Below are 18,948 nucleotides of genomic sequence, written 5' to 3' on the forward strand. Positions count from 1 at the left end.
GCACAAAAAAGAGTGCATCTGTACACCTCCCCTATAGATGCAGTACATACTTGGTTATGAAGCTAATCTGAAACATTTCCCCTCTGGACTCTATACAAGTTGGGGCAGCAGAAGATGCACACCATTCATAGTCATTATGAACACCCAGGTCGCTCAAGATCCACTGATTAATTCAACCTCCGTCCAGGTAAGCAGGACGTTGGGAGAGCACTTCAATACTGGCCACTAGGGGGCAACGGTGAGCGCTATTATCATTAAGTAGGCTTTTGTTGACGAGGAAGACGGATGGGCGTAAACAGCGAGCTCCGGCTCGGACGGTCACGTGGTCAATCCCAGTGGTAGACGCCCCTTATAAACTGTTAACTCCTCCTCCTCCTCCTCGGGGTTCCCGAGTGGTGCAGTGGTCTAAGGCACTACATCACAGTGCTTGAGGCGTCACTACAGACAGCCTGGTTCCAATCCAGGCTATATCACAACCGGCCATGATTGAGAGTCCCATAGGGTGGCACACAATTGGCCCAGCGTTGTCCAGGTTTGGCCGGTGTAGGCCGTCATTCTAAATAAGAATTTGTTCTTAACCGACTTCCCTATTTAAATAAAAGTCAAATAAAAAAAAATATCCCAGATCTTAACAATTCGGAATTAATGCTATAACTTAATGTTTCAAAATTAAACATTTCACTAATGAACAAACGTCAGATTCTGTAGTGCGTCTGTGGGAGCTTGTTGGTTTTGAAACTGAATGTCACGTCCGGACCATAGTAAGTTGTTATTTTCTATGGTAGAGTAGGTCAGGGCGTGACAGGGGTGTTTGCCTATGTTTTGTATTTCTATGTTCAGTTTGTAGTTTTGTATTTCTATGTTGGTTTTGTTTGGTATGATCTCCAATTAGAGGCAGCCGGTTGTCGTTGTCTCTAATTGGAGGTCATATTTAAGTTGATGTTTGTCCCTCCTGTTTTTGTGGGTGATACATTTTTTGAGTAGTGTGTTTTCTCTCTGCGTCACGGTTTGTTGTTTTTGGTGTATTCAAGTATTTAGTGTATTGCATTTAGTTTTACGGTAAATAAAATATGTGGAACTACGAACACGCTGCATTTTGGTCCGATCCTTTCAACAGCCGTGACACTGAACCTCTCAGGTCATAGAATACACTGTGGAAAGTCATACTTGCACATGTGCTGTTTCTCTATGCGTGGGTATGTGTGATGTCTTGAAATATGTGTGATATATTTAAATATAGGCATGTTCATCCCTTCTTACCATATCTGTGAATCTGTGAATGTGTGATTCACAAAAATCTATATCAACTTTATCACACCGCTCTCACTTTCTCAATGGAGCGCTGTATTGACATCGTCATCAGAAAGTTTGCTGTTTTACTATACATCCTGTATAGTCCTTGTATCAAAATATGCACATACACGCATACACATCTAAGTCTATCTATTAGCCTGATGATATTATCAATGAATGACCTTTCCCCCATCCTGCTAACTCTGAATTCAGGTGAAAATATGAGTGGGTTGATGTGATGGAGCTCACATCAGGAGCAGAACAACATATGTTGACGTGTGATAATCAATCCATGCATTTAAATAGCTTTTTTTTTTCTTGTCTCAGATCTCATATTTAGAATTACATCTGGAATACTCCAACCAGGAAAACCTGGGAATTTTGGGGAAGTTAGTTTTCTGTTACATTAACATGGTACTCAACAGGTTATAAATTAACCTTAACTACATCAAGATACACTTATTTTTCTTAAAACTGCAATGTTGGTTAAGGGCTTGTAAGTAAGCATTTCACGGTGAGGTCTACACCTGTTGTCTTCGCCGCATGTGACTAATAACATCTGATTTGATTTGATTTTGACATGAAACAGCATCTAACCATCAGAGTGTCTGTGTGTTGAAATAGGGACCTGGGTTCAAATACTATTTTAAATCATTTCAAATATTTTATCTGTGCTTGATTGAGCTTGCCTGGCTTAATGGACTGATAGAATAGTCCCACAACTGAAAATCCTGCCCACCTGAAACTCCAGGCAGGCTAAAGAAAACACTTAAAGCATTTGAAAGATTTCAAATAGTATTTGAACCCAGGTCTGAATGGGAGTGTGAGGCAGCTAGTCCTTTATAATTAGTATGCCAGAGATGCAGATAGTAGGCCATGATGATTCAGCCTAAGAAGACAGTTAGGGGACTGCCCTAGTTCATCAAACTAGGTCAGTCCCCATAACTGTCTTCTTAAGGACAACTACTGTAAGTACCCTGATGAGTCTCTGTCTGCATCCAAAATGGCACCCTCTGCCCTACATAGTGCTCTACTTTTGACCATTTGCCTATGCTGCACTACATAGAGAACATGGTGCCATTTGGGATGCATGCTATGTTCTGTCTTCAGGAATCACTGGATATGTGGAATGTATTAGTACTGTATATTCAGTCTTCCTAGGACAATGTAAGCTGAATAGAAACATGTATCTCGCTATTGATAAAAAACGATGTGTTTTAGAAACAAGAGATGAAGAGACAGACACCCCACACACACACAAACACCCACCCACCCACCCACACACACACACACACACACACACACACACACACACACACACACACACACACACACACACACACACACACACACACACACACACAATTGTTTTTGCATCTCTTCCCTGTTAAAAATTTGATGTTGAGTTTGAGAGAGGCCTGTTTAGCCCCCAGACACACACACACACACACACACACACACACACACACACACACACACACACACACACACACACACACACACACACACACACACACACACACACACACACACAGGCATGGCAAGGCAGACAGAGAGGTAGAGGGGAGAGGCAGACAGAGAGGTAGAAGGGAGAGGCAGACAGAAAGGTAGAGGGAGACAAAGAGGTAGAGGGGGAGAGGCAGACAGAAGGTAAAGTCAGACAGAGAGGTAGAAGGGAGAGGCAGACAGATAGGTAGAGGGGAGAGGCAGATATGGAGGTAAAGGGTAAGGCAGACAGAGAGGTATAGGGGAGAGACAGACAGAGAGGTAGAGGGGAAGGCAGACAAAGAGGTAGAGGGGAGAGGCAGACAGAAAGGTAAAGGGTAAGGCAGACAGAAAGGTAGAGGGGAGAGGCAGACAGAGAGGTAGAGGGGAGGGCAGACAGAGAGGTAGAGGGGAGAGGCAGACAGAGAGATAGAGGGGAAGGCAGACATAAAGGTAGAGGGGAAGGCAGACAGAGAGGTAGAGGGGAAGGCAGACAGAAAGGTAGAGGGGAGAGGCAGACAGAGAGGTAGAAGGGAGAGGCAGACAGAAAGGTAGAGGGGAGAGGCAGACAGAGAGGTAGAGGGGAAGGCAGACAGAGAGGTAGAGGGGAAGGCAGACAGAGAGGTAGAGAGGAAGGCAGACAGAGAGGTAGAGGGGAGAGGTAGACAGAGAGGTAGAGGGGAGAGGCAGACAGACAGGTAAAGGGTAAGGCAGACAGAGAGGTATAGGGGAGAGGCAGACAGAGAGTTATAGGGGAGAGGCAGGCAGATAGGTAGAGGGGAGAGGCAGACAGAAAGGTTGAGGGGAGAGGCAGACAGAGAGGTAAGGGGAGAGGCAGACAGAGAGATAGAGGGGAAGGCAGACAGAGGTAGAGGGGAGAGGTAGACAGAGAGGTAGAGGGGAGAGGTAGACAGAAAGGTAGAGGGGAAGGCAGACAGAGAGGTAGAGGGGAAGGCAGACAGAGAGGTAGAGGGGAGAGGTAGACAGAAAGGTAGAGGGGAGAGGTAGACAGAGAGATAGAGGGGAAGGCAGACAGAGAGATAGAGGGGAAGGCAGACAGAGTGGTAGAGGGGAAGGCAGACAGAGAGGTAGAGGGGAAGGCAGACAGAGAGATAGAGGGGAAGGCAGACAGAGAGGTAGAGGGGAAGGCAGACAGAGAGGTAGAGGGGAAGGCAGACAGAGAGGTCGAGGGGAAGGCAGACAAAGAGGTGGAGGGGAGAGGCAGACAGAAAGGTAGAGGGGAGAGGCAGACAGAGAGATAGAGGGGAAGGCAGACAGAGAGGTAGAGGGGAAGGCAGACAGAGAGGTAGAGGGGAAGGCAGACATCAGATCAGAGAATGAGGCAGGGGGAAGTGTTGTTGTGTTTTTCCATATTCATTGTTCACAACCTAGAAAATCCCCAAAGAGGTTGTTTGTGTAGCCCTAAAGAGCCCACGTCATTTATAACTTGTACAGGTGTTAATTCGAACCCACAGAGAATTCCAGCAGATTTTTTCAAATGTGGCGTATTTATTTGCAATCCAGTATTACACTTCATCTTATGACAGGAGCCAGGAGCTCCTACCCGACTGCACGACTACAGGGAAAACTCTGGGTCCTTGTCTGGGCTTTAGGAAAATCTCCTGTCTCTGTTTGTGAAATATATATTATACAAATGCAATAAATATGAGTGTTTTTTGGTGTGTGGTTTTGCCCTCCTCTCTCTAACCGTGGGGCTCTGGGGAGAGACGGCAGCCGAGCAGACAAGCTGGTCTATCTCACACAGCAGATGGAGTGGGTGGTCGACTGAATACGGGGAGACGGAGAGAGACAGAATATGTTAGCTAGAGAGCGGTGGAGGGAGTTAGAGAATAAACAGAGAAAGAGCTGTTGCCTGTAGTGAATGATTCAATGCAGTGAGAATGAGAGAGAGAGATGATAGAGGGAGAGACAGAGGGAAGTGAGGCTAAAGGAGAGAGGCTAAAGGAGAGAGGAGAGAGGCTAAAGTAGAGAGGAGAGAGGCTAAAGGAGAGAGGAGAGATGCAAAAGTAGAGAGGGGAGAGGAGAGAGGCTAAAGTAGAAAGGAGAGAGGAGAGAGGCTAAAGTAGAGAGGAGAGAGGCTAAAGTAGAGAGGAGAAATGCTAAAGTAGAGAGGAGAGAGGCTAAAGTAGAGAGGAGAGATGCTAAAGTAGAGAGGAGAGAGGAGAGAGGCTAAAGTAGAGAGGAGAGAGGAGAGAGGCTAAAGTAGAGAGGAGAGAGGCTAAAGGAGAGAGGAGAGAGGCTAAAGTAGAGAGGAGAGAGGCTAAAAGGGAAGAGAGGAGAGAGGCAAAAGTAGATAGGAGAGAGGAGAGAGGCTAAAGTAGAAAGGAGAGAGGAGAGAGGCTAAAGTAGAGAGGAGAGAGGCTAAAGTAGAGAGGAGAGATGCTAAAGTAGAGAGGAGAAAGGCTAAAGTAGAGAGGAGAGATGCTAAAGTAGAGAGGAGAGAGGCTAAAGTAGAGAGGAGAGAGGCTAAAGTAGAGAGGAGAGAGGAGAGAGGCTAAAGTAGAGAGGAGAGAGGTTAAAGTAGAGATGAGAGAGGCTAAAGGAGAGAGGAGAGAGGCTAAAGGAGAGAGGAGAGAGGCTAAAGGAGAGAGGAGAGAGGCTAAAGGAGAGAGGAGAGAGGCAAAGGTAGAGAGGAGAGAGGCTAAAGTAGAGAGGAGAGAGGAGAGAGGCTAAAGTAGAGAGGAGAGAGGCTAAAGTAGAGAGGAGAGAGGAGAGAGGCTAAAGTAGAGAGGAGAGAGGCTAAAGTAGAGAGGAGAGATGAGAGAGGCTAAAGTAGAGAGGAGAGAGGAGAGAGGCTAAAGTAGAGAGGAGAGAGGAAAGAGGCTAAAGTAGAGAGGAGAGAGGCTAAAGGAGAGAGGATAGAGGAGAGAGGCTAAAGTAGAGAGGAGATAGGAAAGAGGCTAAAGTAGAGAGGAGAGATGCTAAAGGAGAGAGGAGAGAGGCTAAAGTAGAGAGGAGAGAGGAGAGAGGCTAAAGTAGAGAGGAGAGAGGAAAGAGGCTAAAGTAGAGAGGAGAGAGGCTAAAGGAGAGAGGAGAGAGGAGAGAGGCTAAAGTAGAGAGGAGAGAGGAAAGATGCTAAAATAGAGAGGAGAGATGCTAAAGGAGAGAGGAGAGGGGAGAGAGGCTAAAGTAGAGAGGAGAGAGGAGAGAGGCTAAAGTAGAGAGGAGAGAGGAGAGATGCTAAAGTTGAGAGGAGAAAGGAGAGAGGCTAAAGTAGAGAGGAGAGAGGCTAAAGTAGAGAGGAGAGAGGAGAGAGGCTAAAATAGAGAGGAGAGAGGCTAAAGTAGAGAGGAGAGATGAGAGAAACTAAAGTAGAGAGGACACAGGAGAGAGGCTAAAGTAGAGAGGAGAGAGGCTAAAGTAGAGAGGTGAGAGGCTAAACTAGAGAGGAGAGAGGCTACAGTAGAGAGGTGAGAGGCTAAACTAGAGAGGAGAGAGGAGAGAGGCTAAAGGAGAGAGGAGAGAGGAGAGAGGAGAGAGGCTAAAGTAGAGAGGAGAGAAGAGAGAGGATAAATTAGAGAGGAGAGAGGCTAAAGGAGAGAAGAGAGAGGCTAGAGGAGAGAGGAGAGATGCTAAAGTAGAGAGGAGAGAGGAGAGAGGCTAAAGGAGAGAGGAGAGAGGCTAAAGGAGTGAGGAGAGAGGCTAAAGTAGAGAGGAGAGAGGCTAAAGTAGAGAGGAGAGAGGATAGATGAGAGAGAAGAGATGCTAAAGTAGAGAGGAGAAAGGAGAGAGGCTAAAGTAGAGAGGAGAGAGGAGAGAGGCGAGAGGCTAAAGTAGAGAGGAGAGAGGAGAGAGGAGAGAGGAGAGAGGCTAAAGTAGAGAGGAGAGAGGAGAGAGGAGAGAGGAGAGAGGCTAAAGTAGAGAGGAGAGAGGCTAAAGGAGAGAGGAGAGAGGCTAAAGGAGAGAGGAGAGATTATAAAGTAGAGAGGAGAGAGGAGAGAGGCTAAAGTAGAGAGGAGAGAGGAGAGAAACTAAAGTAGAGAGGAGAGAGGAGGGAGGATAAAGTAGAGAGGAGAGAGGCTAAAGTAGAGAGGTGAGAGGCTAAAGTAGAGAGGAGAGAGGAGAGAGGCTAAAGGAGGAGAGAGGAGAGTGAAGAGAGGCGAGAGGCTAAAGTAGAGAGGAATGAGGAGAGAGGAGAGAGGCTAAAGTAGAGAGGAGAGAGGCTAAAGGAGAGAGGAGAGAGGCTAAAGGAGAGAGGAGAGATGCTAAAGTAGAGAGGAGAGAGGAGAGAGGCTAAAGTAGAGAGGAGAGAGGCTAAAGTAGAGAGAAGAGATGCTAAAGTAGAGAGGAGAGAGGAGAGAGGAGAGAGGAGAGAGGCTAAAGGAGAGAGGAGAGAGTGGAGAGGCTAAAGGAGAGAGGAGAGAGGAGAGAGGGTAAAGGAGAGAGGAGAGTGGCTAACGGAGAGAGGAGAGAGCAGAGAGGCTAAAGGAGAGAGGAGAGAGAGCAGAGAGGCTAAAGGAGAAAGGAGAGAGAGAGGCTAGATGTGAGGGACTAAAATACAAAATAAAGGCCAATGAAGAGACGAAAGGAGAGCGAAGAGGAGAGAGCCTAAGTAAAGGACAAGGTAAACAGCAGGGCAGCAGGAATGCACACTGTGGGCATGGGCTCAGCTGGGCTGGGTTGGGTTTGGCTGGAGCGGGCAGGGGTTGGCTGGGCAAGGCAGGGAAGAGAGGAGGAGGTTGGAAGGGGTGGCATCTGGGGACCCGCTTAGAAGGACATGCAGATATTATTAAAGGGGCTTGGTGGGGCTTGACTGCACCTTTTCTCCACAGCCATCTGGGTGTGGATGTCAGCGTCCTGTTGTGTCTGCAGCAGGGGAGATCTGAAATGAGAGAAGGAGGGCGAGGAGGATGGGAGAGATATGAGGGGAAAGGCAGGGGGAGAGAGAGGGGGAAGAGAAATGGGGTAAAATAGAGCAGGGGAGGCAGAGAGAAGAGACGAGAAGAGACAGGTCAGGGTGGGGAAGATCAAGAGGAGAAGAGGGGATTGAGAGGAGAGAGGGGGAGTGAAAGGAGAGAGGGGAGTGAGAAGAGAGAGGGGGAGAGAGAGGAGAGAGGGGGTGAGAGGAGAGAGGGGGAGTGAAAGGAGAGAGGGGAGTGAGAAGAGAGAGGGGGGTGAGAGGAGAGAGGGGGAGAGAGAAGATAGAGAAGAGAGAGAGGGAGAGAGAAGAGAGAGACGGGGAGTTAGAGGAGAGAGAGGGAAAGAGAGGAGAGAGGGGAGTGAGAGGAGAGAAGGGGAGAGAGAAGAGAGAGAAGAGAGAGAGGGAGAGAGAAGAGAGAGGGGGAGTGAGAGGAGAGAGAGGGAAAGAGAGGAGAGAAGGGAGTGAGAGGAGAGAGGAGGAGAGAGGAGAGAGGGGGAGTGAGAGGAGAGAGGTGGAGAGAGAAGAGAGAGAGGGAGGGAGAAGAGAGAGAGGGAGAGAGAGGAGAGAGAGGGAGAGAGAGGAGAGAGAGGAGATATCAGATGATATCTGCATGCAGGAAGAGAGGGAGGGTCTAGGTCTCCCAGACTGTGCGTGAGCTGCATTGATAACTCTCCCTCTGTGCTCCAGTGAGATTTCACCACCATACAGAGGGCTGTGTGAAAACCAGGCGTTAGCCTGTACTATATAGAACTACATTCACATCAACACTGTAAATGTCCTTTTCTCTTCTCACATTATGCATGTCTAACATCCTCTGTCTGCCTTTACAGCATGTTAACCCTGTCACAGATACAGTGTAGCAGAATAGTATTCAATGCATTGTGGGGGAAATGAAAAACTGACCCAAGATCAGCATCTAGGCACAATTTCGCCCTTCATGGGATTCCATACTCTGAAGTAAAGCATTAATACAAATCACTCAACCAAATGACAGTCACAGTAGGCTACTTCAGGTTTCAGCGATAGACATCAGCTGAAGGGAGGGACTGAAGGAGAGGGAGAGACTAGTGTGCTCTAGCCCTCCTCTCTGTGTTGGTCAGAGAGAGAGAGAGAGAGAGAGAGAGAGAGAGAGAGAGAGAGAGAGAGAGAGAGAGAGAGAGAGATAGATAGATAGATAGGACGGAGGCTAACTGTGATTCTCCCCCCCCCCCACACTGGGAAGAATCAACCAATGAGCTGCAAGTTGGAATGCCATCTGGAACCTAAACAGAGAGAAGAATACCTGACCACTGTGACTGACCCAACATTAAGGAAATCCTTGACTCTGTACAGATTCAGTGAGCATAGCCTTGCTATTGAGAGAGGGCGCCATAGGCAGACCAGGCTCTTGAGTGAAGACAGGCTATGTGCCCACTGCCCACAAAATGAGGTGGAAACTGAGCTATACTTCCTAACCTCCTGCCAAATGTATGACCATATTAGAGAATCATATTTCCAACATATCACACAGACCCACAAAGCACCTGAAAACAAATCTGTTAGGTGAAATACCGCGGTGTGCAGTCACAGTGGCAAGATGTGTGGCCCGTTGCCATGAGAAAAGGGAAACCAGTGGAGCATAAACAAAAAATAATAGTATTTATAGTTCAACTATTTGAAAATTGCTAAACCACTGTACATAGCTGATAATATAACACTTGAAATGTCTTTATCTTCTTGAAACCTTTTTGAGTGCAATATTTACTCTTCAATTCTAATAATTTGTGTCTTTTTCACTTTTGTTTATTGTTTATTTCACTTGCTTTGGCAGAGAGAGAGAGAGAGAGAGAGAGAGAGAGAGAGAGAGAGAGAGAGAGATGGACGGAGGCTAAGTGTAAAAAAGAGAGAGAAGGGGAAAGTCAGAGATAAAAAGACAGAGATAAAGAGACAGAGATAAGGAGACAAAGATAGAGACAGAGATAAAGAGACAGAGAGATCGACAGATAAAGTTACAGAGAGATAGAGACAGAGAGATAGAGACAGAGCTATAGAGACAGAGCTACAGAGAGATAGAGACAGATAAAGAGACAGAGAGATAGAGACAGAGCTATAGAGACAGAGATAGAGACAGAGAGATAGAGACAGAGATAAAAAAGACAGAGATAAAGAGGCAGAGAGATAGACAGATGAAGATACAGAGATAAATAGACAGAGAGATAGAGACAGAGATAAAGATACAGAGATAAAGAGACAGACAGATAGACAGATAAAGATACAGAGATAAAGAGACAGAGATAAGGAGACAAAGATAGAGACAGAGATAAAGAGACAGAGAGATAGAGACAGAGATAAAGATACAGAGATAAAGAGACAGACAGATAGACAGATAAAGATACAGAGATAAATAGACAGAGAGATAGAGACAGAGATAAAGATACAGAGATAAAGAGACAGACAGATAGACAGATAAAGATACAGAGATAAGGAGACAAAGATAGAGACAGAGATAAAGAGACAGAGAGATAGAGACAGAGCTATAGAGACAGAGATAGAGACAGAGAGATAGAGACAGAGATAAAAAGACAGAGATAAAGAGGCAGAGAGATAGACAGATGAAGATACAGAGATAAATAGACAGAGAGATAGAGACAGAGATAAAGATACAGAGATAAAGAGACAGACAGATAGACAGATAAAGATACAGAGATAAAGAGACAGAGATAAGGAGACGAAGATAGAGACAGAGATAAAGAGACAGAGAGATCGACAGATAAAGTTACAGAGAGATAGAGACAGAGCTATAGAGACAGAGATAGAGACAGAGAGATAGAGACAGAGATAAAGAGACAGAAAGATAGAGACAGAGATAGAGATAGAGATAGAGACAGAGATAAAGAGACAGAGAGATCGACAGATAAAGATACAGAGAGATAGAGACAGAGATAAAGAGACAGAGATAGAGACAGAGATAGAGACAGAGAGATAGAGACAGAGCTATAGAGACAGAGAGATAGAGACAGAGATAAAGAGACAGAGAGATAGAGATAGAGACAGAGAGATAGAGACAGATATAAAGAGACAGAGAGATAGAGACAGAGATAAAGAGACAGAGAGATCGACAGATAAAGATTTTTATTTTTATTTATTTCACCTTTATTTAACCAGGTAGGCTAGTTGAGAACAAGTTCTCATTTGCAACTGCGACCTGGCCAAGATAAAGCAAAGCAGTTCGACACATGTAACAACACAGAGTTACACATGGAGTAAACAAAACATAGTCAATAATAATACAGTAGAACAAAAGAAAACAAAAAGTCTATATACAGTGCGTGCAAATGAGGTAAGATAAGGGAGTTAAGGCAATAAATCGGCCATGGTGGCGAAGTAATTACAATATAGCAATTAAACACTGGAATGGTAGATGTGCAGAAGATGAGTGTGCAACTAGAGATACTTGGGTGCAAAGGAGCAAGATAAATAAATAAATACAGTATGGGGATGAGGTAGGTAGATAGATGGGCTGTTTACAGATGGGCTATGTACAGGTGCAGTGATCTGTGAGCTGCTCTGACAGCTGGTGCTTAAAGTTAGTGAGGGAGATATGAGTCTCCAGCTTCAGTGATTTTTGCAGTTCGTTCCAGTCATTGGCAGCAGAGAAATGGAAGGAAAGGCGACCAAAGGAGGAATTGGCTTTGGGGGTGACCAGTGAGATATACCTGCTGAAGCGCGTGCTACGAGTGGGTGCTGCTATGGTGACCAGTGAGCTGAGATAAGGCGGGGCTTTACCTAGCAGAGACTTGTAGATAACCTGTAGCCAGTGGGTTTGGCGACGAGTATGAAGCGAGGGCCAACCAACGAGAGCGTACAGGTCGCAATGATGGGTAGTGTATGGGGCTTTGGTGACAAAACGGATGGCACTGTGATAGACTGCATCCAGTTTGTTGAGTAGAGTGTTGGAGGCTATTTTATAGATGACATCACCGAAGTCGAGGATCGGTAGGATGGTCAGTTTTACGAGGGTATGTTTGGCAGCATGAGTGAAGGATGCTTTGTTGCGATACAGGAAGCCGATTCTAGATTTCATTTTGGATTGGAGATGCTTAATGTGAGTCTGGAAGGCGAGTTTACAGTCTAACCAGACACCTAGGTATTTGTAGTTGTCCACGTATTCTAAGTCAGAGCCGTCCAGAGTAGTGATGCTGGACGGGCGAGCAGGTGCGGGCAGTGATCGATTGAATAGCATGCATTTAGTTTTACTTACGTTTAAGAGCAGATGGAGGCCACGGAAAGAGAGTTGTATGGCATTGAAGCTCGTCTGGAGGTTAGTTAACCTGTTGGGTCTAGGGGGCAGCATTTGCACGTCTGGATAAAAAAAATGTACCCGATTTAATCTGGTTACTAATCCTACCCAGTAACTAGAATATGCATATACTTATTATATATGGATAGAAAACACTCTAAAGTTTCCAAAACTGTTTGAATGGTGTCTGTGAGTATAACAGAACTCATTTGGCAGGCAAAACCCTGAGACATTTTCTGACAGGAAGTGGATACCTGATGTGTTGTATTGACTTTAAACCTCTCCCATTGAAAAACACAGGGGTTTAGGAATATTTTGGCACTTCCTATTGCTTCCACTAGATGTCACCAGCCTTTACAAAGTGTTTTGAGTCTTCTGGAGGGAGATCTGACCGAACAAGAGCCATGGAACGGTGATGTCCCATTAGACACCTGGCGCGCTACTTCATGTTGGGTACCCTCGTTCCAATACGTTATAAAAGGCTATGCATTCGTCCACCTTGAATATTATTCATGTTCTGGTTAAAAAGGCCCTAATGATTTATGCTATACAACGTTTGACATGTTTGAACGAACGGAAATATATTTTTTTCCCCTCGTTCATGACGAGAAGTCCGGCTGGCTTACATCATGTGCTAACGAGACGGAGATTTTTGGACATAAATGATGAGCTTTTTTGAACAAAACTACATTCGTTATGGACCTGTGATACCTGGAAGTGACATCTGATGAAGAGAATCAAAGGTAATGGATTATTTACATAGTATTTTCGATTTTAGATCTCCCCAACATGACGTCTAGTCTGTATCGCAACGCGTATTTTTCTGGGCACAGTGCTCAGATTATTGCAAAGTGTGATTTCCCAGTAAGGTTATTTTTAAATCTGGCAAGTTGATTGCGTTCAAAAGATGTAAATCTATAATTCTTTAAATGACAATATAATATTTTACCAATGTTTTCTAATTTTAATTATTTAATTTCTGACGCTGACTTGACTGCCGGTTATTGGAGGGAAACGATTTCCTCAACATCAATGCCATAGTAAAACGCTGTTTTTGTATATAAATATGAACTTGATAGAACTAAAAATGCATGCATTGTCTAACATAATGTCCTAGGAGTGTCATCTGATGGAGATTGTAAAAGGTTAGTGTATCATTTTAGCTGGTTTTATGGTTTTGGTGACCCTGTCTTTGACTTGACAAAACATTACACACAACTCTTGTAAATGTACTGTCCTAACATACTCTAAATTTATGCTTTCGCCGTAAAACCTTTTTGAAATCGTAAAACGTGGTTAGATTAAGGAGATGTTTATCTTTCAAATGGTGTAACATAGTTGTATTTTTGAAAAATTTGAATTTTGACATTTATTTGGATTCAAATTTGCCGCTCTTGAAATGCACCTGCTGTTGATGGAGTGCACCACAGGTGGCACGCTAGCGTCCCACCTAGCCCCAAGAGGTTAAGAACAGTGTCCAAAGAAGGGGCAGAAGTAAACAGAATGGTGTCGTCTGCGTAGAGGTGGATCAGAGAATCACCAGCAGCAAGAGCAACATCATTGACGTATACAGCGAAGAGAGTCGGCCCGAGAATTGAACCCTGTGGCACCCCAATAGCGAATGCCAGAGGTCCGGACAACAGGCCCTCCGATCTGACACACTGATCTCTATCAGAGAAGTAGTTGGTTAACCAGGCGAGGCAATCGTTTGAGAAACCAAGGCTGTAGAGTCTGCCAATAAGAATATGGTGATTGACAGAGTCAAAAGACTTGGCCAGGTCGATGAATACGGCTGCACAGTAATGTCTCTTATCGATGGCGGTTATGATGTCGTTTAGGACATTGAGCGTGGCTGAGGTGCACCCATGACCAGCTCTGAAACCGGATTGCATAGCGGAGAAGGTACGGTGGGATTCGAAATGCTCGGTAATCTGTTTGTTAACTTGGCTTTCAAAGACCTTAGAAAGACATGGTAGGATAGATATAGGTCTGTAGCAGTTTTGGGTCTAGTGTCACCCCCTTTGAAGAGGGGGATGACCGCGGCAGCTTTCCAATCTTTGGGAATCTCAGACGATAAGAAAGCATGGCCAGCCGTAGAGAAATGCTTATTGAAATTCTCAATTATAGTGGATTTATCAGTGGTAACAATGTTTCCTAGCCTCAGAGCAGTGGGCAGCTGGGAGGCGATGCTCTTATTCTCCATGGACTTCACAGTGTCCCAGAACTTTTTTGAGTTAGTACTACAGGATGCAGATTTCTGTTTGAAAAAGCTAGCCTTTGCTTTCCTAACTGCCTGTGTATATTTGTTCCTAACTTCCCTGGAAAGTTGCATATCACGGGGGCTATTCGATGCTAATGCAGAATGCCACAGGATGTTTTTGTGCTGGTCAAGGGCAGACAGGTCTGGAGTGAACCAAGGACTATATCTATTCCTAGTTTTAAAAAAATGGAATGGGGCATGCTTATTTAAGATGGTGAGGAAGGCACTTTTAAAGAATAGCCAGGCATCATCTACTGACGAATGAGGTCAATGTCATTCCAGGATACCCCGGCCAGGTTGATTAGAAAGGCCTGCTCGCAGAAGTGTTTTAGGGAGTGTTTGACAGTGATGAGGGATGATCGTTTGGTCGCAGACCCATTACAGATGCAGGCAATGAGGCAGTGATCGCTGAGATCTTGATTGAAAACAGCAGAGGTGTATTTGGAGGGTGAGTTAGTTAGGATGATATCTATGAGGGTGCCCGTGTTTACAGATTTGGAGTTCTACCTGGTAGGTTCATTGATCATTTGTGTGAGATTGAGGGCATCAAGCTTAGATTGTAGGATGGCTGGGGTGTTAAGCATGTCCCAGTTTAGGTCACCTAGTAGCACGAGCTCAGAAGATAGATGGGGGCAATCAATTCACATATGGTATCGAGGGCACAGCTGGGGGCAGAGGGAGGTCTATAGCAAGCGGCAACAGTGAGAGACTTGTTTCTGGAAAGGTGAATTTTTTGAAGTAGAAGCTCGAATTGTTTGGGAACAGATTTGGATAGTAATACAGAACTCTGCAGGCTATCTCTGCAGTAGATTGCAACACCGTCCCTTTGGCAGTTCTATCTTGGCGGAAAATGTTATAGTTAGTGATGGAGATTTCAGGGTTTTCGGTGGTTTTCCCAAGCCAGGATTCAGACACGGCTAAGACATCCGGATTGGCAGAGTGTGCTAAAGCAGTGAGTAAAACAAACTTAGGGAGTAGGCTTCTAATGTTAACATGCATGAAACCAAGGCTTTTACGGTTACAGAAGTCAACAAATGAGAGCACCTGGGGAGTGGGAGTGGAGCTAGGCACTGCAGGACCTGGATTAACCTCTACACCACCAGAGGAACAGAGGAGAAGTAGGATAAGGGTACAGCTAAATACTATACGAACTGGCCGTCTAGCACGTTCGGAACAGAGAGTAAAAGGAGCAGGTTTCTGGGCACGATAGCATAGATTCAAGGCATAGTGTACAGACAAAGGTAAGGTGGGATGTGAGTACATTGGAAGTAAACCTAGGCATTGAGTAATGATGAGAAAGATATAGTCTCTAGAGACGTTTAAAGATAAAGATACCGAGAGATAGACAGAGCGATAGAGACAGAGAGATAGAGACAGAGCTAAAGAGACAGAGATAGAGACAGAGAGATAGAGACATAGATAAACAGACAGAGATAGAGACAGAGAGATAGACAGAGATAAAGAGACAGAGATGGAGACTGTGTAAGAGAGGCTCAGCCCATTGCCTTCACCCATGCAGTGTGCCCTAGCCCTCCTCACTAAGGTTAACTCTGTGGGTTAGTTCTCCCCCTGACCTTGCCTGCTAGCATGTTCAGATGCCCTATAGAGATAAAAGGCCTCATAGACATTAGTATGCTGTGGTGCGCTACCCTGAAACTGCCTTAATAACATTTTAATAAGGCTTCCACCACAAACCTCCATCTGTGCAGCCAACTGTCACTCCGGCTCTCAGGAGACAGGCCATATCAGGGATGACCGTTAAAAGGGTTATGTGTTGTGCTGTGAAGTCAACTGTATTATCTGTAATGCTTTGGGACACGAAAGAAGAAGTGTAATCTGAGTAAAGCGTTTGTTCAGGAAACCTGTGAATGGCTTGTTATTGGTTTGTGTGTAATAATGCAATGTGCTCAAGTACATTTTACATCATGTCACTAAACAACATCAATGTAAACCATATTACTCATCTATATTTTTCAGACTCATGGCAGAAAACAATAAGGTGAGTATTTTACCAGTGTAGGAACTATACAGATTCTTCCACAGTGCTACTTTTTGAGTTTTATTGAATTGTGGCCCAGTTTGTTTTTTCACCCTGTTTCTGACCCATTTCACCCATTCAGCTTGTACTATCATTCTACTAGTCTGTAGTAGAATCCCCTGCACCAGTCAGACCTCGTTTAAACCAGCCCAGTGCACACATATTGGACTAACCCGGGGGAATAGAGAGCATCACATCTCAGAGACAAGTCCCAGAGGTGTGTGTGTGAGTGCATGTATATGTTTTGCCCAGAGTTCCCAGGGGGAAAGATTGTGTCTAGCAATGCACGCACGCACCCACACTCCCACCCACACACTAAAATATAGGTTAGCTGGGGAGGGTATTATACATCCCCTGCCAGGCGTATCTGCAATTAACACAAACACACAACTAAATGGATTTCTCCTTCATATGAAATAGAATCATTCCATCAGGCAGTTTGAAGATAACCGAGTGGTAACAGATCACATCCAGTGGTGTAGATATTACCACACTAGGAGCTGGTGTGGCCCTAGCTGAAACCCTGTATGGAGTACATTCCCATCACTACTGAGGGATCTGACACCGCAGTATCTGATGCTGCAGTACTTATACACCACTATGTTGCTGGCTGTAACAACAATGGACATTACAGTACAGTCAACACAAACACAAACACAAACACACACACACACACACACACACACACACACACACACACACACACACACACACACACACACACACACACACACACACACACACACAGTCAACGACAATAGGAGGATTGCATGAGAAACCCAGAGAGTCAGGGAGGACCAAGAGTCTAGCGTCATCACCTTCACTGACCTTCCTGGTGCTGCATCACAGTAACAGGTTAAATAACCACAGAGTTACAAACAACATCTACATCCCCTCCTAAAATCAACTTTATAACCTAAACCTCCCTTAATCTCGTTATATACTGTATATCGTCTTGGGTGTCAGAGTGTTTGTCCAAAATGGCACCCTAACTTGTGCACTATAATGGGAGTAGGGAGTCATTTGGGCCAAACACAGAGCAGTGAGCCAAGGAAACACGAGCACAGTTCGACAAGACCTAGCAAACCCTTGTGAATTTACAGTAAAACGATTGATCATTAAAACATCCTAAAGATTGTGTCACTGTGAAATCAATTGATCTTACAGCATCTCACTTACCGCTCCAAGGGAATATAGTTCATGAAGCGTTGGCAACCTGTTCAATTCCACCTGTTATTGTCAGAACATTTTCAAAGAAAGGTTGGGAGAAGGAATGCAATATTAAAGAGAAATATAAGAAAATACAATGTAATGTTTTATGGTTTATATGTAATCAAATGTAAAAAATGTAATAAAATAAATATTTGTCTTTTAACTTGAATTCCCTTTTGAAATGAACAGGTACTAACTTGATGAGTCCTTCACTATGCGTCGGTGTAAGTTGTACGTCTTATTTCCTCTTTATTTATAGTTTGGTTGCCTCATTAAATAACCTCAGTGACTTATTACACTACAGATGGGTTACAACTTGCAGTAGAGAATACAGACATCTCTATTCATAGAAACACAGTCCATATGGAGGCATAACCGCAAGAAGTAGGGGTGCTGAGGGTGCTGCAGCACCCCTTGAAAAATCTTGATACAAAAATTAGATAATTAATAATAATATTTTTGGGAGATAATTTTCTTTTCACCAAAAGTAGTGCACAGGGCCTTTAATAGTCCTGTATTAGCAGACCGATATAGCCTTTAATAGTCCTGTATTAACAGACTGTCACGTCCTGACCAGCAGAGGGAGCAATTGTATTAGTTTTGGTCAGGACGTGGCAGAGATTTTTGTTACGTGTGAGTTGGTTGTTGGACTCCCAATTGAAGGCAGGTGTGTTGAGTTGCCTTTGATTGGGAGTCCTATATAGTAGTGTGTGTTTGTCCTTGTGGTTGTGGGTAATTGTTTCTGTTCAGTGTGTTATGCTGTCAGTACTGTTGAGCTGTCGGTGTTTTCTTGTTTTGTAGTGTTCCAGTGTTCTTTTTGAATTAAATCATGAACACTAACTCCGCTGCACCTTGGGCTTCTTCTCTTCCTGACGACAGACCTTACAGAATTACCCACCACAACAGGACCAAGCAGAGGAGGAATACTGGCGAGGACTGGGGAACACAGCGGGTAAGGGAACCCGAGAGGCAGCCCCAATAATTTTTTTTGGGGGGGGCACAAGGGCTGTTTGACGGGGCGAGGATGGAGCCACAGGCCAGCTCCCCGTACCCTGTTTAGGCTGAAACAGACTGGACAGGTCCCGTGCTTTGGGGTTGGGGCTGTGGTGAGGCCTGGGATTTTCAGGCCGGTAGGCACAGTACCAGCGCCCCGCATGTGCCAGGGCGAAGTGAGCATCGAGCCTGAAGGGGTGATGCCAACCCTGCGCTCAAGACCGCCAGTGCGCCTCTACGGTCCGGTGTTTCCCGCTATACGCACTAGCATTAAGGTGCGTGTCTCCAGGCTGGCACGTCCAGTACCAGCCCCATGCATCAGGCGTCTAGTGCGTCAGCCCAGCCTCGCCAGTCAAGAGTCGCCAGAGCTGCCCGCCAGTCAAGAGTGGCCAGAGCTGCCCGCCAGTCAAGAGTCGCCAGAGCTGCCCGCCAGTCAAGAGTCGCCAGAGCTGCCCGTCAGTCAAGAGTCGCCAGAGCCGCCCGCCAGTCAGGAGTCGCCAGAGCCG

The 18,948-nt window shown here is 45.3% G+C and overlaps 1 protein-coding gene across 1 annotated transcript in view; it reads right to left on the reverse strand.

Annotated features, from left to right (window-relative positions):
* Window positions 1–7,506: 7,506 nt before the first annotated feature.
* The window catches only part of LOC123730840 (cell surface glycoprotein 1-like), a 44,558-nt gene continuing 33,116 nt past the window's right edge, over window positions 7,507–18,948 (reverse strand). Inside the window, exon 3 of the mRNA XM_045709139.1 lies at window positions 7,507–7,621. Coding sequence (XP_045565095.1) covers window positions 7,507–7,621 — 115 coding nt within the window. The remainder of the gene's footprint in view (window positions 7,622–18,948) is intronic.

The sequence above is a fragment of the Salmo salar genome, chromosome ssa26, assembly GCF_905237065.1.
Source record: "Salmo salar chromosome ssa26, Ssal_v3.1, whole genome shotgun sequence".
NCBI lineage: Eukaryota > Metazoa > Chordata > Actinopteri > Salmoniformes > Salmonidae > Salmo > Salmo salar.